Source organism: Peromyscus maniculatus, chromosome 8, assembly GCF_049852395.1.
Source record: "Peromyscus maniculatus bairdii isolate BWxNUB_F1_BW_parent chromosome 8, HU_Pman_BW_mat_3.1, whole genome shotgun sequence".
In the NCBI taxonomy this organism is placed as follows: domain Eukaryota; kingdom Metazoa; phylum Chordata; class Mammalia; order Rodentia; family Cricetidae; genus Peromyscus; species Peromyscus maniculatus.
This window is the reverse complement of record NC_134859.1, coordinates 104,779,162-104,798,991: the sequence shown is the minus strand read 5'-3', so window position 1 is coordinate 104,798,991 and position 19,830 is coordinate 104,779,162. Positions and strand designations below refer to the sequence as shown.

General features: G+C 52.8%; 1 protein-coding gene across 4 annotated transcripts in view; it reads right to left on the bottom strand.

Moving 5' to 3' along the window:
* Positions 1 to 1,072: 1,072 nt before the first annotated feature.
* The window catches only part of Sec14l1 (SEC14 like lipid binding 1), a 46,441-nt gene continuing 27,683 nt past the window's right edge, over positions 1,073 to 19,830 (bottom strand). For 2 of the 4 annotated variants that reach the window (XM_006990250.4, XM_016008553.3), the window contains exons 5-17: positions 19,291 to 19,419; positions 18,685 to 18,922; positions 17,624 to 17,733; positions 14,509 to 14,698; positions 12,060 to 12,148; positions 11,228 to 11,298; positions 9,751 to 9,922; positions 9,319 to 9,453; positions 7,087 to 7,221; positions 4,996 to 5,247; positions 3,746 to 3,924; positions 3,373 to 3,474; positions 1,073 to 1,604 (exon numbers count right to left, since the gene is read on the bottom strand). In XM_006990250.4, the coding sequence (XP_006990312.2) occupies positions 1,589 to 1,604; positions 3,373 to 3,474; positions 3,746 to 3,924; positions 4,996 to 5,247; positions 7,087 to 7,221; positions 9,319 to 9,453; positions 9,751 to 9,922; positions 11,228 to 11,298; positions 12,060 to 12,148; positions 14,509 to 14,698; positions 17,624 to 17,733; positions 18,685 to 18,922; positions 19,291 to 19,419 (1,818 nt within the window). In that variant the 3' untranslated portion in view covers positions 1,073 to 1,588. Of the gene's footprint in view, positions 1,605 to 2,734; positions 3,042 to 3,372; positions 3,475 to 3,745; positions 3,925 to 4,995; positions 5,248 to 7,086; positions 7,222 to 9,318; positions 9,454 to 9,750; positions 9,923 to 11,227; positions 11,299 to 12,059; positions 12,149 to 14,508; positions 14,699 to 17,623; positions 17,734 to 18,684; positions 18,923 to 19,290; positions 19,420 to 19,830 lie in introns of those variants that run through there. The other 2 variants (XM_006990251.4, XM_076543811.1) reach the window with 1 other exon arrangement.

Sequence of the window (19,830 nt, the reverse complement as noted above, 5' to 3'; positions counted from 1 at the left end):
CCTTTTCCAAACCTTACTTTCTAAACAGAACTGAGCCCAGTTGATTTGTTCCATGACAACATTACTAAGAATGCCTCCCCTGGCCCTTGAGAACTGCAGGCACCCCAAGGTTCAGGCTTGGTCAGAGTTCTCCAGGGATCTGGCATCAAAGAAAACACGGGGCTGGGGTGTCGGCACACACCTGTACCATGGGGCTGGGGTGTCGGCACACACCTGTACCATGGGGCTGGGGTGTCGGCACACAACTGTAACATGGGGCTGGGGGTGTCGGCACACACCTGTAACGCTAGCACTTGGGAGTTAAGCCAGCCTAGGCTGCAGAGGGAGTTTCAGGTTAGCCTGGGCTATATACATGGTGTCATTCAGGATGAGCACAGGCTAGCACTCTGGCCTAGTTTAGGGCCTGCCACTTCAGGGTGGTCCTATCTGAACAGGTGAGACCTGGGTTAGATGCCTGTAAGTTCTCCTTATCCTCATCCTGTCTCTCATTTCCACAAGAATGTGAGCTTGGAGCCAAGGCTAGGAAAGACAGGTTTGCCTTGACCAGCCTCGGGCTGGGATATCAGGGAGCCCAGCTTGACCGTCCAGGAGAGCATTCCCCAACAGGACTCACAACCAGGCTATGAACAACACTTGGGAACCTCCTGCCTTCTACCCCATGAATGATCTGATCCCCCATCTGGGGACAGACTTCACCCTCCCTTTGGGGAGGTTCTAGTTTGGCAGCTGGCACACCTGTGATGACCTCCCCCATAACCTGTACGTGCCCTGCTGTCCTGGCTCTGCTGCCTCTGCAAGTGGAGAGCCAGGATGAGGTCACTCAGGCCTCCGCAGGCCCACACCCGCTTAGAGAAACCCATTTTACAGTAAGGAATGTGAAGACCCTGGGAGCCAGGCTGTGCCAGTCTTGTCTGATTCACTGAACTGCACAGGGCACAGCAGGCGTCGAGGCAGAGTGACTACGGGCCACCCACTCCACAGCCAGGCCTCACCTGCCTGTGGGCATCGGCAGCCTCCTTCTCTCCTCAATCTTCACACTCTTCAAAGACTTCTCAAGAAGAAAAGGACACTCTTCTTAAACAGTTCACATTTATTATTGTAACAATAAAAAATCTTTTAAAGACTATCAGTACTGTATTACCAAGAGTGAGGTAATATGTTTACAAAACATTTACAGAATTTGATATGCAAATAATGGATTCAGGAAGGAGAGTGAATTAAGACACTAGGAACAGAAGAGAACCCAGAGAGTAGGTCCTGGGGGTGGGAGGGCGAGACAGCAGCATTTTAGGACACGTGCCGGGCACTGTGAGGAGAGACTCTGCAAGCCACACACTCACATCACACCTAGTCACCCTCACAAGGCAGCCAGCGCCCTGTGACTCGGGGAAAGCTGAAGGCCTGGGAGTGTGCAGTCATGTGCTGTGAGCTCTTAAAGATGCGCTCAGCTCTGAGGGGCTGAACAGTGCCACTTCTGAATGGACTTAAGGGAACAGATCTTCAGCCTGAGACAAGGCTGCGACTCAAATAGCTCTACAAACATCTGGGCACATGTGGACTGTTGAGTGAAGCATTTTCTTGGAGGCTGTCAGCAAAATCGCCATCTGAGACACAGAGAGAGGGAGAGGGAGAGGGAGAGAGAAGAGAGAAAGAGCGGGGCATCTTCAGGTGCTTTCACTTGGAGCTGGGAAGCCCTGACCGGAAGCAGCATGGGCACAGTAACTGCAGCCCTGCTGTGCTCTCTAGAAATGGCTCCCACGCACAGGAAATGCATGGCGAAGGGCCAGAGAGGCCAGCAACCAGAGGCCTGAGCATGACGCAGGGCGCCGGGAGCTAGCGGGTTCACTGGCCAAGCCAGGCTGCCGTGTAGTGTCTCCTCATGCTTGCTGACATGCCACAGCCTCCACAAAGCTCTCAAGTCACACAGACATCACCCAGTGCCTCAGAGCAGCATCAACACATGATTCCACACCTGTCGAACACACTCACGGCCATATGGGTCTGGCACCCATCTTTAGACACTTTTACCACACACTCAAACAGATCCCATGCCCTTCTCGTGGAGATCGGCCACCTGCAACTTCCAGACAGCTTTGTAAGCAACACACTTTCCCCATAAAAGCTGTGAAGTGAGGGCCTGCTCAAACAGCAGGCTTTGGGAAGTTGGGATCAGAAAGAAAAAGACAAAGCAAGCCAACTTCTGGTCTGCTTCTATAAAATGCTGATAGAACAAATGAAGTCCTACCATCCCATCAGCACCCCACTCCCTCATGCACGCAAACGGCACCTGCACACGCCCCTACAACATCCATCACACACCCAAGGCCACTATAAGCCATGCGTCACCCTGGAGCACACTGCTGGAGTCTGCACTGCCACACTTCCAAAAGGAAGTGTGACCTACTGCTTCCAAACACCCCGCTGAGAGCTGAAGGTCCCAGGTGCGGGGGGCTGGGGACCCTGGGTGCTAGGAGGACTGAGGACCCTGGGTGCTGAGGACTGCGGACCCTGGGTACTGAGGACTGAGGACCCTGGGTGCTAGGAGGACTGAGGACCCTGGGTGCTGAGGACTGAGGACCCTGGGTGCTGAGGACTGAGGACTGGGGACCCCGGGTGCTGGTGGGTACAGAGCTGCCCATCTGCAGGAGGAAAAACAGCCTTCAGCAGAGGATAGAACCCTTCCCTTCCCCAAGTCCATGGACAGAAAAATTTTGCTCTGAAAAATATCAAAAGATTTGAAGAGGAAGAAAGAGAAAGCAATGTTTAATGATGGTGGTGTTGTCGGGAGTCGCGAGGAGCCTGGCAGCCCCTCCTGGGCAGAGTCCCTGCTCAGGAGCGGGCTGGCTCAGCTCCAGGACCGGGTGCTCTTGTAGGCTGCCAAGTCCTCAGAGGAAAGGGACCTCAAGGGCTGTCCTGAATCCACAGGCCACCTCCACTAACGGAGCCTCGAGGACTCCGGCGCAGCTTAGGGGCTGCCTGCTGCAGCTTCAGTTCCGTGGAGGAGGCGGCTCGTCTCTGCAGGATGTCACACAAGTCATTCGCTAGTGGACAAGGTGAAGTTTGTTGGAAAAATTTTTTGCATTGACATTTGAGACCAGTCAGTCTCTTACTGTAGATAAACTACTTTTCTTTCGAGAGCCCTTGTGCTCTGGTGTGATTTTGTGCACGCTGCATACAAAATCTATGGCTATTGAGTTAAAGTTAGGGGTAGAGTTAAAACTAGCTGTCCTGACAGTCTGGGACCACGTGGCTAGTATACCATCTGGAGAGCCTGCCGCTATCTAGAGGGTGAGGAGTCTGCAATCCAGGGTGGCTGGAGCACAGCCGTCGAGGAGGCGCCCTCCGCACTAGGCACAGGCTTCGCAGCACTACCTGGAAATCATGGAGCTCGAGTGTGATTGGCTGGAAGAGGTGGTGGCGGCGCTCAGCTGTGAGAACCCACTGTGGCTGGACTCCAGGCTGGTCATGGAGCCTCTGCAAACGGAACCAAGAAGGAACAAGGAGTGAGGAACTTCCCTGAGCCACCCAGATGCCCAGTGCCTGCTGGAGCCCCAGCTCATCTGCATCTGCTCCTCCCGCACTAGAACTTGCAAAGCAGGGATGGGACACGGATATCCACTGGAGGAATCCACTTCTTGTGCTCTGCCCACAGGTGAGGCTGCACTCCCTCCCTCTCCTGCGGCCCACAGAGCCCCAGATGGTGACCGAGTACCCCCAGCCCCCCCCCCCCCCCTCAGGCACGTACCGGAAATCCTCGGACCCGATCACTTCTGTGTAGTACATCACTTTGCACTTGTGAGAAGAGACCTGCAGGGAGGCCAGCACGTCGTCCACTCGGGGCAGGTTGGTGGCGGCACATGCCGGCATGCTGTGGAACTTCCACTGCAGGATGTAGAAGCCGGGCCACCTGGTCACATGGGAGCCCTGCAACAGCGGGCAGTGTAACTCAGGACACTCTGCCGCAACCTTCAAACAGGTCTGACAAGCTCCCAGGAGAGGCCTGTCCTGAGAGCTTGCCAACAGCCTGACATGTCCTTCCACCTCCTGGATGTGGCCTGCTCTGAGGCCTCTGTCAGGGGCTGGGAAGCAGCCTGCACTGTGTCTGCTGCCCTCAGCAGCCTGCAGCCTCTGGAGACCCCCAGGCGGCAGCAGGTGCTTGGCAGGGTGGTGGCTGTGAGGTGGGCCTGTCTCTTGGACAGAGATTTCCAGGCCAGAGAACACTTCCGCCACACTCCCGTCACCTGCCCTGAACTCGGCAGTCAGTTCCAGCGACTTCTTCCATCCAGATTAAAAATCGAGAGGAAGAGCCAGCTTCAGACATGCACTGCTTTTAAGATGGGTGAAGACTCCCTTTTAAGCTGCCTCACAGAGCGCTGATGGGCTGGCAGCCTGCATTTGCAAGCCACAGAGGGGTAGAGAGCAGGTGACCACTGTGTGGGGCAGAGGACTGTGGGAGCGGGGGAGTGAGAGCAGGCACTGACTGCCAGAGCTGCTGCGGGCGGGCGGGCGGGAGCCAGCACCAAGGGAGGGCCAACCCCGCCCAGGAGCCAACGTGAACCAGCACACTCCAGAGCTGCCATGCTTCCTATCGGGCTGGCAGTGGCCTCTGCACTGGCCCCTGTTTCTGTCTGTTCTTTTCCTCTGGAGGCAAAGCCACGCCCAGTCACAGCTCAGCATCACAGCTCAGCGGAGTCACTGAAACCCAGATGTGTGCTACAAAGTATCTCTTCCCTGTCTCATGGCACTTGGGTGCAGAGGCTTCTGGGGAAGTGGGAAACACATTTTACTAAGTTCATCACTCTGGTCTCAGGCCTTCTTCCTCAGTCCATGGCTCCTTCCACTGTGCCCCAGAACAGTTGTGCATCCTGAGTCTCTCTGGCTGTGAGGGGTCTGACTGAGCGGGCCCACCTGTGCCCTTCTCCTGGTGGCAGAAGCCACATGGCTGGAAAAGCTCCTCGTCAGGACAGTGAGCACGGCGTCAGATGGCCAGCCTACCTGCACACTCTCGCCTTCTTTGCAGATCAGAGGAGACTCCACCATGCTGTAGTCCCGGCCTAGCTGCCAGACTTTGTCTATGAGCTGCACGTTGTTCCCACCTGGAGAAGTGATGCTGTGAGCCCCCAGCGAGTCCTTTTTGGGTGGCTGGGGAGACCTCTTGGAGTGATAAATATTAAAGACGATGTCCCCTTTGCACACGTCAAAATCCCAGGTGATCACTGAGGCAGCGTCCACAATCTGAATGAGAATCTGGAGAAAGAGACTCCATTAGCAGCCACTGATTCACAGCACAAGGCCTGGCCAGGGCTGGGGCAGGATGGGCCCCTCTAGGGCTCTGTGGCTCAGATGTGTGAGCTGGTAAGGGGCAGGACAGATCAAATAGGCAGTTCTCTATGCCACAGGCCACTCAAGCGTCCAGATGCCCATCCACCAACCTCCCCACCATTCTCTCAGTGTTCCCACTAGGCGTCACCAATGAGCCAAACCGCTAGCCCCGTGTGGACTCTGAAGAGTCCCATTCCTCATCTTCCCGACAAAGGTCAGGAACACTCATGAGTGTGGACATGGGGTCAGTGGATGGCCTCAAGCTAGGGAGCAGCCGCAGGCCCTGAAGAAGGGAGGTGTATAAACAGAAGGACAGGCTGGCAGAGCCTCGTGCCTGTGAAGGCACGCAAGTGGGTGGAGAGATCAGCGGTGCCCTGGGGGCGACCGCCGCGGGTACAGAGTGCCAGTCCCAGGCCTGGAATTTATTCTGCATCAGTCTGGTGTTCCAGAGGGAAGAGGCAGGTCTGTGAGGAGGCGGAAGGCTGCAAAGCAGGAGAAGCGGCCATGCAGTCTGCTGCCTCGCCTCCTCCAACCCCTGTAAGGCCGCTGAAGGAACTCAGCCCCTCAGAGCAGCAGGCACCACTAAAGGGTGCAGCCGATTCTCTCCATCAAAGAAGCTCCCAGGGGCAGATCTATCCAGAGACCTGGGCCTGTGCTGACCGGGCGGGCGATGGGAACTCTGAAGCCAGCCTCACTCCAGGCCGGGCGGGCGATGGGAACTCTGAAGCCAGCCTCACTCCAGGCAGTACTTTGATGTGTGCTTTCCTTACACCCCAAGGCAGAATGAGGCGTTCACTGTCAACACTGACAGGTGCTTTGTGACTTAGGAATCACTGTGAGCCCGGAGCTTTGCAAAAGACAAGACTGACAGCCACTGCCTCATAAACAGCAAAGAAGGGCCCCTCCACCCCAGCCTGCCTCCCCATCAGAAATGAAGGCAAATGACTCTTGGGACAGTCAAAGAACCAAGGTCCTTGCCCGGGACCACGAGAGGGAGGGAGGCACCCGGATTTGTGCCTGCCTGTTGGCAGCCCAGCCCAGCCAGGCTCTCTCTCAGCGTGCCTCTGTGTATCGATCGGTCAGCTGTCTGAAGACACACCAGCGATGACAGCTGGCAGGCAGCGGACAGGGGTGGCCACAGCAGAGAGCCGTCAGTGGGGCGCGCACTCCACTGACGGATGGGCCTGTTCCGGATAGAGCGCTGCCTCCCAGCTAAGCCAAGGGCGAGCAGTCACGCTCACGCCACAGGGACAGGGAGAGGGACGTGTCAAACAGGAGCACTGCAGCTTCTACCCTGGTCACCACACCCCACGTTGCCAAGAAGGGAAAGAAGATGTGCTCAGTTCCCATTCTTGGTAGTCCCCTCAGACTGACAAAAGCCAGCGAGGACTGCAAGAAATACAAATGACCAGAACCCAGCCAGGAAAAACTACCGAGCACAACTTAGTCCATAAAACCATCCAACCCAATCCAGGAGCAGGCAAGAGCCCTCCAGGCAAGACCCATTGTGTGTGTGTGTGTGTGTGTGGGTGGGGTGGGGGGGTGTCAGAGCTCTGCAGTGAGCAGCAGTGGATGGGCCAATCTGCTTTCAAGGTACACTCTGCCCAGAGAGCACTGTGTCCTGAGGCAGCTCTACCCTTCAGGCTTGCCATTTACCAACCTCAGTGCCAACAAAACCTAAATCCAAGACCAGAAAAAGCAGCCAAGGACCCTAAGGGAAGCCCTGCCTAACAGGTGTAGGTGGGAGAGGCCAAGGGCGGGCACCTCATGCGGGGCTCCTTTGAACACGCTGGCAGACTGGTAGATGGTCTCCGTCCAGAGCTTCAGGTCCTCATTTTCCAGCTCCTCTGCAGTCCTGTACAGAGATTTGGGGACTAGTCCACCCTCTGGCACATCACACTAGAAAGTAAACATGGCAGTGAGAGCCGGGTAGAGGCCAGGCAGCCCCTCATCCCACATGCCCACCTCCTGGGGCAGCTGGGGAAACAGAGAACATTGGCAATGTTATCAAATATTCTGTAGTACTTAGCAAAATATTTGTGCAGCCCACTTAAATACAAGTGTTTTTACTCGGAATAAATGAGAACAAGCTGAAGCTGGTTTACCACAGGATTCACACTAATATGCATGAGGAACCAACTCAATTACTAAGATGATTTACATGAGAATTAAAGGAATTTATATTGCACTATAAAAGAAAAGCACTTGGTTGGGCAGAGTTTCATCCCCAGCAGCCACAGAAGCGACAGTCCCTCTAGGGCGCAGCTGGCAGCACAGTCCCCCTAAAGTGCACCGTGCTCGGGTTTATCCTCAGCACCACACAGACACAAAAACTCTGAGCGAGATAAAATAAAACAAGCATGCTGTGTGACCTTGGTCAAACAATGCATCAGCCAAAACCTAACAAAGGACTACTACTTTTTCTGAATTTATTTGAAAAAGCTAAGCTGATTAGAATTTGTTCTCATTGTGATTTTCCAACTGACCTTAATAAAGCAAACTCACATTCCAGTGCATAAAATCTCAGCACTCCTAAGATTATAACCCGGAAGCAACTCCACACAAAGCAAGATTGCAGCCCTTGGCTGGTAGCACAGCACCAGTGGAAAACGTCCCCACCATCACCAAGGTCACCAACGCTGTGTGGACAGGCTCTCTAGTGAAGCCTGAACTCCAGCACTGAGGGTTATGGTGGGTTCAGGGCCAGCATGGCTACATGATGAGACTGTGACTCAAGGAAAATACATAAATAAATAAACACTAGCCTGGTCCAAAGTTCAATACCCCTGTGCACAGAGAAGCCAACAGAGTTCACGAATGACCTCTTGACAACCAGCTTGAGGAGCCCCTGGGGAGAGTTGAGAACAGGCCTCAGGAGGCCTCGACTCGACTCTGGACACAACACAGCATGGCAAACACTGGCAGGGGTGTGACCGACGGTGGTCAGGAGCCCTCGACCCAGCTCATAAGTGCCAGTCATAACTGCCTGGGATGGCTAGCCTTTCCCTCCACAGCAGCCATGGGTACCACAGCCTAGCCCATGCTTTAACCGTGCTCATAATCACTGTGATGGCAACTCACATGCCCTTTGAACTGCGGTGACACCTTCAATCTCCCTCATGGAAGCGAAGCGCAACTCTCCTGTTTTCTAAATTCCTCCAGCCATTTGGAAAAACCACACTGAAAGCTCAGCTCTCCAGCTAAAACAACCAGACAGTCCCCGGAGACAGACCTCAGAAGACCAACGTCAGTGTCACGTGTGACTAGAGAGCCTGCTGAGAACTCTGACTCCCCGCTACTTCCATTCCCACTGTGTGCCACAGAGCCAGTCACACATCTCTGTGGGCTCCTGCTCCCTGAACCCTCACGGCAGCTTCTGGGCATGAGCCTCCATGTTCCAGCACTAGACGGTCTGCCAGCAGAGGCCTCTGGGTAATTACCCATCACCTCATTTCTTAAAATCCCAAACCTACAAAACAAAGAAACAATTCTTCTACGTTTCAACTCTGAATATTCTGTTGGTTTACTTTAGTCAAGGAGAAATCGTCTTTGGAGTCGATTCAACATCTTACAAGTGTTTTTAAAGGCTGAAGAGAACAGATGAGGTTTTTGTCATGCAAACTGTGAGGGCCAGAGTTTGGATCTCTGGCACCTCTGTAAATGCAGAGTGGGCTGAACAGCCAGCCTGTCTGTAACTCCACTTCAGGAAAGGTGGAAGGAAGGGACCCTGGAGCAAGCTGGCTAGACAGATTCGCTTGATTAGTGAGTCCTGGGTTCAAAAACAAAGTGGAGACCAACTGAGCCAACCTTGGGCCTATACACTCAGGCTCACACACTCACATCACGCAGAGATATGGACCTAGTAACAACCCTCCTAAAGACTCCTCAGTGGCTCAGTCCAGCTCAACAAAGTAACGCCAGCAACCAAGCAGAAGTTCGGAAAACCTTCAGGGCAAGCCAGTGCCTGGCCCTGGCACGGGTCTTGCCGATACATACCATGCACTCCCCACTCAGGAAATCTGGGATTATCTCTTTATCGATGTAATCCAGCAGGCCTCCAGGGCCCTGGTAGTCATTTCCTGCATAGATGAGGAACTTTCTTCTGGTGTTGTCGTCGATGAATGGACTAACCTGAAAGTAACCAGACAGAACAGTAACTCCAGCTGCTGCCGTGGTCTTCAGAGACCAGGCCTGCAGTGTAACACCAGGCGAGAGCCAGGTGGCGGGGTCGCAGCTCTCATGCACCCTGTGACGTCTACTGGCGGAGCACTAGGCTCCCTCCTCAGGAAAAGCCCGCTTGTTTCCCCCTCAAAGACTCCGCGGCACTTCATATCTGTGTTTATTTGCTTTCTCCTGCCTAGCTGGAGCTTCAGTGGGAGGCATGAACTGAGTAGGCCCGGTTGGCTACAGAGCAGCATCTAAACCCACCAGTGTCCAGAGGACAGGGAAGACCCTGGGGGCACGGAGAATGAGGAGGCGGCCCAGCGTCTCCGGGTAGTTGGCCTCCACCACCTCGATGATGCGCAGCAAGGCTTTGACCCCAGGTCTCCACAGATGCCGCATGTTCAACCCTTCAAGGTCCACCAGGCAGGTCCACGAGCTATGAATAACACGAGGATGGGTTTATTTAACAGATGGTACTTGGCAAACGGTGTCCTATTTCATTTTCTACAATCTTTAAAAATTAAAATGTTGTTAGCTGGGTGGTGGTGGCACACGCTTTTAATTCCAGCACTAGGGAGGGGAGGCAGAGGCAAGTGGATCTCTGTGAGTTGGAGGCCAGCCTGGTCTATAGTGAGTTTTTAACACAGAGAAACCCTGTCTTGAAAAACAAAACAAACAAACAAAGGTGCTGTGAACTCTTACATCTGCATGTATGAACCACAGACTAGCAACGTGACAGGAACAAAGCCTGAACTACAAGACCAGGTCCTGACAGACCACAGCGAGTCTATGAACTGCTGAAACACCAGTGCTCAGGCATCAAAGGCAGGAGGATCAGGAGTTCAAGGACAGCCTGGCTAATGAGACTCCAGCTCTGAAGAGGCCCCTCAGACCTGCTCAATGCTGAGCATCCAGGTGCGGCCTCCTGGCCTGTCATCAAGGCCCTTTACACCAGGCCTTCGACACACCGAGTGTAAAGGGCAACAATCGCAGTATTCACAGGTCTAGTACCGCCTCCAGAACCGACAAGCAGCTGTGAGCAGGGACCCGGCCCACCCTGGCCTGGCAGAACGGACCTGCTCGACCCCAGACAGGGTCTCATGCAGCAAATGCTGGCATTGAACTGCAGATAGCTGAAGATGACCTTGAACTCTTGATCCACTTGCCTGGTTTCTCAGGTGCTGGGATTACAGTTGTGAGCCAGCATGCCCGGCTTTTCTTTTCTAAGTTTTTTTCTCTGCCCATTTTTTTTTTTTAATTTTTAGTTTTTATGTGCATTGGTTTTGACCTGCATGTCTTTGTGAGAGAGTAAGATCCACTGGAACTGGAGTTAGAGACAGTTGTGAGCTGCCATGTGGGTGCTGGGAATTGAACCCAGATCCTCTGGAAGAGCAGCCAGTGCTCTTAACTGCTGAGCCTTCTCTCCAGCCCCCTCCTCTGCCCATTTTCAGAACAGTACTCCACAGTTAGAAGCAGGTTCATGAAAAAGAACTGTGGGCTGAAGGGCACAAAAGCCACCAGGAAAAACCACCTTGGTCCTGGCTCCTGGGACCAGGCAGACTGGTAACTCAGGGGTGGCAGATAGGGAACCTTGGCACTAGCCCTGGAACTGACCTTATCACTTGCTTTTCAACCTTCTAGAACATGTTGGAAACCATCGACTATCAGATTGTGGTGCCAAAGATCAGCTAAAAGTATTTAGTTCCTGTTCTTTATGTGACGGAGATAAGGCTGCACCAACCTGATGGGCCGGCCGAAGACTTTGGTATTTTCTTCACATCGTCTCAGGCCTTCTTCGTTTATGGAAAGAACCTGTGAGCAAATGACAGCGGCCAGGGTCAGTCCCAGAAGGTGCAACTAACATCCGACTTCACAGAGGGTGCTAAGGCAGCACGACACAGCCACGTGTGACCGCAGGAGGGGGTGAGGAGGACAGGCTCCTTCAGGACAGCAGCAGGGGGTGAGGAGTGTGGGCACACCCAGGTCTCACCATATCAGCCACGACAGAGGCAGGCAGAACAGCTGCCAGGGAGGCTCAGGAAAGCTCTCGGGTGGAGTAATAAGTGCACGTGTGTGTGTGTGTGTGTGTGTGTGTGTGTGTGTGTGTGTGTGTGTGTGTGTGTGGTGAGTGTGTGTAAACACACATGGCTGGGGTACAGGCACCTGAAAGAATACACAGCAAAACAAGAGCTGTGAATACTGGGGAAATGGGATTTGCCTTTTTAAGTCTTAGTTTGTTTCAAACTGACAGAACAGATTCTTCTCTGGGCCAGGGGTACAGTAGATTTGGGGAGATACAGGGGTGGCCTGGAGCCAGGCGACAGCTCAGCAGTCTGTGAAAGGGACCATCAGCCTGAAACAGGGAGGGTCAACAAAAGGGATCTGGCAAGAGGTGTGACATGGCTGACTGCTCTGTGAGTCAGAGGCGGTAGGAGCTGCCTCCTGAGGCCTGCGGTGCATGTCCCCAAGTGCAGAGCATGCGTACTTGTCCCAGCAGCCAGCTACAATGCCCCAGTCCTGCTGGCAGCGAGAGTGAGGCCAGCACGCGGCCCAGCATTCCCCAGAGCACTTACATATCGTAGCAGGGCTTCCTCTCCGAGGGCTCGCACTAAGCCCTTGGTGTCCATCTGCCCCAGCCTGAGCACGTACAGCGGCCGCCCATCTGCAGGGAGGCAGGGAGGAAGCTGTGTCGAGTGGCAGGACATACCTCTAAGAGTCTTCACAAGGGCTAAAGAGCAGCTCCATGCCAGAGGCCCCTCCTGTGAGACCTTGTATTCGTCCCCTGCACAGCCCAGAAAGGCTCCCCAGGGAAGCATGCTCTTCTGCGCTCATGCTTGAGATAGGCAGGGTAAGCATGGCGCTTGGCCTACTGTACGGAGCAGAGGGAGACTGGCTTCTGTGTCAGAATGGCCCGGGGAGGGGCAACCACGTCAGCTGACAGCAAATGACAGGACATAGGGCCCACACTGCTGAGCTGGGCCAGGCCAAGAGGGACTGAGCTGGGGTGCAGCCTGCCTGGCTTCCCAACCTGTGTGCCATGGGTGCTGCGAAGCTCAGTGTTTAGTACAGGGGACATCAGCACAGCCACATAGTTTCTATGAATACAGAGGTTTCTTTTAAATTATAAAATAATTTTTCCATAAATTATTAAAAAGTTATTGTCAAGATTTTTTTTTTTTTTGATTTTTCGAGACAGGGTTTCTCTGTGTAGCTTTGTACCTTTCCTGGGACTCACTTGGTAGCCCAGGCTGGCCTCGAACTCACAGAGATCCACCTAGCTCTACCTCCCGAGTGCTGGGATTAAAGGCGTGTGCCACCACCACCTGGCAATTGTCAAAATTTTTAAAAAGCCAGCCTTCCTCCCTGAGGTCACACATCTGGAAACCCATGAGTCCCACAGTCAGCAAGTGCTGGGTCCGTGGCTCCCTAGCCTGAAGGCGCAATGAACAGGCCGCCTAACTCACTCCAGAACCTTCACCACCCAGCAGAGGAGAGAAGACCTTGGGCCGAGCACACCCTACAGCATGGCCCCGGACCCAGGCATGCTGGAGGGGCAGTGCTGAGGTCAGCATCCTCAGCACACCAGGTCTGCTGTCATCCTTCCTGGGACCATCCTCTCCTGTCCCCTGGAGAACTTCACCTGCAGCCCAGGGTCTCACTGCATGGCTCTGGCTGGCTTGGAACTTGCTCCATAGATGACCTTGAATCTCTGTAAGATCACCCTGCCTCTGCCTCTCAAGGGGTGGGATTACAAACATTCACCCCCACACCTGGATCTCCTGATATTTAGTAAAACACATCTTTTAATCTTTTGTTTGAGACAGGGTCTCAGCTATAACTCTGGCTGTTCTGGAACTCACTGTGTTTTCCAGACTGGTTTCAATATCTGCCTGCCTGTCTCCTAAATGCTGGATTAGAGGCATAAGCCACCACAGCTGGGCTGTCAGTATCTTCCTACCAAAACGTTTTAACCTGAAGACTTGAGCCACGGCTGGGCATGATGGCACACCTTTGATCACAGCACTGGGGAGGCAGAGGCAGGTGGATCTCAGTGAGTTCGAGGCCAGCCTGGTCTACAAATTGAGTTCCAGGAGAGCCAGAGCTGTTACACAGAGAAACCCTGTCTTGAAAACAAAAAAAGAGTTAAGACACAAAGTGGAATAAAAATAAGTATTACATTTTCAGTAAAAATTAATAAAGTCATGAGCATCAGAGTGCACAGTACTGTGTCTCAGAATTCAGGATCCTAATGCAGGAGGATCTTGGGTTCAGGGCTAGCCTATGCTACATAAAGAGACCCTGTGTCAAGCAGAAACCCAAAAGTTACTGTCACCCTCAATTATATACAATACTAAAAACAAAAACAGATGAGTTAAAAGCTCCTGTTAACTATTTCAGAGAGTTCAAGGCTAGTCTGGGCTACATGAAATCTTGTCTCAAAAAAATAAAAACAAAAGCAAAAATTAATAAAGCTACAATTAATCTGGAGAACTACATTCACAAAGTTAAGACCAAGATTTCCAGGAGCTGTTGATCTGAAAAGACATGTTCAAGGGGAGGAGGGCCCAGTTCCTAGTGTCTCTGTCGTGTCTGTGGCCACAGTGCCACCCCATACAGCTGGAAGGCTCTAGGTCAGCAGCGAGTGGACAGGGTGCATCTTCCCACAAGGCTGAGGCAGATGAGGGGCTAGGGGAGTTTCTTGAAGCTGCCTTTTCTAGGGGTGGCTGGCATGCACCCGTGCTGAGCCCTGGGCCTCAGCGAGCTCTTCTGCACTGTCTGTGGCAGGAGACCAGGCCAGGCAGCTTTTGGCTACTCTAAAGGTGGTGGTCAAGCTGTCTGTCAGCGCTGGGCTACTGAACTGTATCACACACTGCAGTGTTCTCCTGGACCAACCAGACTCCCTGAGAACAGAAGGCAAGGCACTCGTACCACTTCCCAATGCCTGGCTGTCCCCCACATGCTACAGGGTGCCATGGAGGGTGCCACGAAGCACAGAGCTGTGGCCATGTCAGCTCACCCTACCTTTGTCATGGTGATGCCAGCCTCCAGCGTAGTAATCCTGAAGGACCTGGGGTGGAGTCCAGGTGTCCAAGATGTAATCCACCTGGTGCTGTTTCCGCCAAGTTAGAGACTGGCACATGATCTCTCTGGCTTTGTCAATATTAAAATCCCGGGCACGCAGAAACCGGAGAATGTGCTCATCCTTTGGAATCTAGGAGAAGACAGGTCTCTAAGCCAAGTGGGAGCTGCTGGAGAGAAAGTCAAACCTACTGTGGTAATCTGAATGTAATTGGCCCCTAAGCTCGTAGGGAGTGGCACTATTGGGAGATGTGGCCTTGTTGGAGGAGGTGTGGCTTTGTTGAAGGAAGTGTGACACAGTGGAGGTGGGCTTTGGGGTCTCATATGCTCAGGTCACACTAGTGAGACAGTTCACTTTCTGTTGTCTGTGGATCAAAGATGTAGGACTCACCAGGCGGTGGTGGCACACACCTTTAATCCCAGCACTCGGGAGGCAGAGGCAGAGGCAGGCGGATTTCTGAGAGGCCGAGGCCAGCCTGGTCTACAGAGCGAGTTCCAGGACAGGCTCCAAAGCTACACAGAGAAACCCTGTCTCAAAAAAAAACAAAAAACAAAAAACAAAAAACCCTGTAGGACTCTCAGCTTGGTTTCTTCTCCAGCACCACGTCTGCCTGCACTCCATGCTGCACCATGTGATAATGGATTAAACCTCCGAAAATGTAAGCCACCCCAATTAAATGTTTTTCCTTTATAAGAGTTGCCATGGTCATGGTGTCTCTTCACAGCAATAGAAACCCAACCTGAGACACCTACCTCCTGCCAACAGTGAGCCATGCTGTTCACAGTGCCGAGAAGCAGCATCCCTAGGTTGAGCACAGTAAATGCTTTTCTAGCAAGTACAAGGCAAGGGTCTAGCCCTTGCACCACCAAAAACTGCTGCCAGAAAAGTCACCCCCAGTGTCATGAAAAAAGCAGTCAGTACTTGGATAAACCATCCTGACCGTACCATTTTCAACTCAGCAAAGTAAAGTGGAAGCAAACTGATCTGTTTGTTTGAGGCAGGGTCTCACTATAAAGCTCTGCCTGGAACTCACTATGTAGACATTGACCCCTTTGCCTCTGCTTGATTAAAGGCATATACCATCACAACCGGCTGTAAACGGACTACTTAAACATCTGGCCGCTGTGTGAATTGTAGCAAGACAGCTTTTCTGTACACAGTACACTTCAGGTGCTGGTGTGTGTAGACATACCGGAATGTTCTCCTCCCTAGGATGCTTGCCTGAATAAAGAACAAGCCTGAGGCTGTGTTCCCAGCCTACTCTGAGCCAGGTATCTCCCCCAAGGCTAGATATTCATGAATGAGGGTAGTGGGACCATCATGGGCCAGGAAGTGAGTAGGAACAGTAGCCTCCCATGACCCTTCCTGGCCATGTGAGACAAAGCCAGTGCTGAGGACATGGCATCAATCATCTGAAAAGAATTAGTTACCCAAGTGATTAAGAATGGAGGTGGCCAGGCAGCAGTGGTGCATGCCTTTTAATCCCAGCACTTGGGAGGCAGAGCAAGGCAGATCTCTGTGAGTTCAAGGCCAGCCTGTTCTACAGAGCAAGATCCAGGACAGACACCAAAACTACATAGAGAAACCCTGTCTTGAAAAACCAAAGAATGTAGGTGTTGGGAGTCGGGCATGGAGGAGGGTACACACACCTAACCTCAGCACTCAGTTGGCTGGCACCAGAGGATCAAGAGTTTTCTACTATTTGGGGCTGGAGAGACAGATCAGTGGCTAAACATGCTGTGTAGACATGCATGTAAGCAAAACACCCATAAACATAAAATAACAAACATTAAAAAAAATCTTTTTCCAAGTTTGAAGCTCAATAAGACTCTCCCAAAAAAGAAAGTAGAGGAGGCAGGGCTGAAGAGACGGACGGCTCAGCAGGTAGGGCACCGGCTGCTCCTCCAGAGGACCCAGGTTCAATTCCCAGTCCTCACAGGGAGGCTCACAACCATCTCTAACTCCAGTCCCAGGGAGTCTTCTGGCCTTGATAGACATTGCACACACACGGCACACAGATATACATGCAGGGAAAGCACTCACATCCATAAAATAAAAAATTTAAATACATACATAGAAATAAATTCTCACCCTAATAAACCGGTTACCTACATTTCTTTTAAAAAGAAAAGGGAGGAGAGGGGAGGGGAGGGGCAGAACAGGACTGGGGGTGCCAGAACCAAGTGGTCCGAGTTAGGATCTGGCTTGATCACGCACCAGCTCCACCTCAGCTAGTTGCCAACCCGTCCGCTGCCTTGATTCTCACACTATACTCACCCACAGAGCCGTGAGGACTGAAGGAGCTGGAGCATCCACTATACAGCTGTCCAGCAAAGGTGCTCTTCTGTGGCTGCTTCCCTAACGACTGTGACTGGCAGCTGTGAGCCAAGGCAACCAGGCCCGAGGGACCAGGCCAGGCACACATGATGCTCAGCTCCCTTTACCTGATAATGTCCACACTGGCTAGACACAGTAAGTGCCCCGTTTTCCATAAACCTCACTTCTGTGGGGCTAGGATCTCCCCCAATCTCAGAACCAAAGCTCCACTGTGATGGGGGAGGAGGAGAATGACATTCTCCTGAATAACCAAGTACAATGATGTATGTTTATTAAATGTCACAATGAAGCTGACTTCTCTGTATGCTAAGGCCAACACTTAAAAAAATGCCCCAACATGTCTGGGCTCCAGCTCCTCAACATGGACAGGCACTATGTTCTGCTGATTGGCATTTCGTAGTTTCTGAGCTAGACTTTTCTCTGGGAAGTGCAGGAAACACAGCTACTCGCGTGTGGATGGCATCTTAAACCTGCTGTGAGGATTTGGTGCCACAGCCGACACACTCAGGGGCACTGCAGGCGGGACCAGGAGGAGCTCTACTCTCAGGAGCCTCAAAGGAGACTGCAGGCGCCTGCGCAGGCCCGCGCAGTTCTGACGGGGGCGGGGCCAGCACTGACGGGGCGGGGCCAGCACTGACGGAGGAGGGGCCAGCACTGACGGGGAGGGGCCAGCACTGACGGAGGAGGGGCCAGCACTGACAGGGAGGGGCCAGCACTCACTTTGCCCTTGTGTGTCTCCTGCAGCCACTGGCGCAGTCTGATGAGGCAGCTCTCCTGGAGCGGGGTCAGGTCGCCCAAGTACCGCTTGATGTAGTCGGCGTCCAGTTTGTCTGGAATGGAAGGTGTGTGGTGTTACTGACCACGGAGCGAGCCTGGGTCGCCTCAGAGAGGCTGGTGTGCGGCAGGCAGGGTGTGCTGGAGTGTTTCGGGGCAAGAAGGCAGTCTAGGGTGATATCACTGATAACCACAGGTGAGTAATTGGTCTTTAAGATCAGATCCCGATAAACACGGGGAGGTTCTCCGCCTCCTTACTTACAGTCCTCCGCCTGTAATTTCAGTACTGCTCAGGACAGGCTGATCGCTTAACAGATACACTCATCTTCAACACAGGGCCTGAGTTCAAGGGCACTACACCAACTCCCTCCCCTAGCTGACCGTCCAAAGACAAACAGGATGAAGGAAGGTAAATTCCAATGTCTTAACAATGCTTCTCAGTGTTAGAATCTTCCTACGTTTTCTGATTTTCTCCCCTATTTTCTAAACCTTTTGTAACTAAAAATTAAGAACTTGTGCCCTGTGTATGTGCTTAGCACATAGAAATGCACACAAACCGTGGGCCCAGCCCTGACATTCACTAGCTGTGTGACTATTGACAAGTCACCCAACTGCGCTCTGCCTCAGCAAACCCACTGAACTGAGGGTTCGTCCACCTGGAGGCAGCCCTCATTAAAGGAGTAACACTGGTCACTGAGTGCTCGGAGTGGGAGCTATACGGAGGGAGCAGAGGGCCGTGGGATGGAAAAGCTGCCACTATCGTTACTGGAGGGGCCAAAACACACAGAGAACATTCTCGGGCCCCAATCAGTGAACGACTAGAAATAACGTCTATTTAGTGAGAAAGAACAAATGAAGGTGTTCTGGAAGTGGGAGGCTTGGGAGACAAGGTAAGACACAGATGGTCTTTCTCTTCTGTGCAAGGTCGACAGTTCTAGGAGACACAGCTGGACAGAGCCATGGGGGAGGGGGGAGGCCCACGGGTCCCCTGGCTGTGCCAGACTCACCGTCAGGGGTTCCCACCACAGCCTCAGATGCTGTGCCTGGGCTACTGAGGCCCTCCCCGCTCAGCCCCTCCTTGAGGGCAGCAGCATCTGGGACCAGGACAGCTGCAGATGTGGTCTGACTCTTGCTTGCTGACAATGGTTCTGATGAGGGCCCCAGAGAGGGTGGGGTCCAGCGGGGCACGAAGGTGATGCCTTCCTCCTCCAGCTGCCGCAGGTAGTACTCGATGATTTCTTTCCCCTTTGAGGTAAGACAGCTATGATATAACATGAACCCCCACTCACCCGTTTATAAAACATTACCCACACCAGCATCTGGGGGCTGTGGACACAGCTCTGTGGTGGAATGCTAGCTTAGCACATGTATGACCCTAAGTTCAACCCCCTATCCCCCACCTACCCACATCGAAAATAATTCTCACTAGAAGCAGTGGTGCACACCTGTGACCCTAATACCTGGGAGGCTGAAGCAAGAGGATTACGAGTTTGAGTGAACTATGGAAACTGTGTCTCAACAAGTAAACAATAAATTAAAAGACAACCAGGCTGTAGTCATTCTCTCAGAGACGACCACCTCCTTCTCCATAAAATCCCAAGAAAGACACTCACTTTTTTAATGTTGCTGGTATATTGTTTCATGGCAATTTTTTCCACTGTACTTTCAAACCCAAAGAAGGATTTGATATCTAAACTTGCAGATTGTTCAAAACAGGTCCAGTCTTCGTTCTCAGGGTGAACCTGCAAGCAGAGAACCCATTCCCACTACCACGCTCGCAACAGAGACATCCCGTCCGCTCCCGCTAGCTGACCAGTACCCAGAAGAAACCTGTTTAATGGCATCACTGTCACGAGGAAGGAGAAGGCAGGACAAAGCATTACCCAGATGGAGTCGCCATTCGAAGGTTCTAATCATAAACTCATGACTTTCTAAGTGACCTTTCACCTCTAGCCCCTTCATCTGCTCACCCAGCACCTGTACGTGGTGCTGTACGTGGACAGAAAAGGAGCCATACTCTGCTGCTCCGGCCCAGAGGGATAGATACGCCATAGGTAGTTGAGAGAGGCCCAGCAGGGCTGAAGGGCTAGAGCCGGCATGGCTGGCTGCAGGGCACAGCAAGGGGCGGAAGGCTGGTGCGTGGGGAGGGGTGA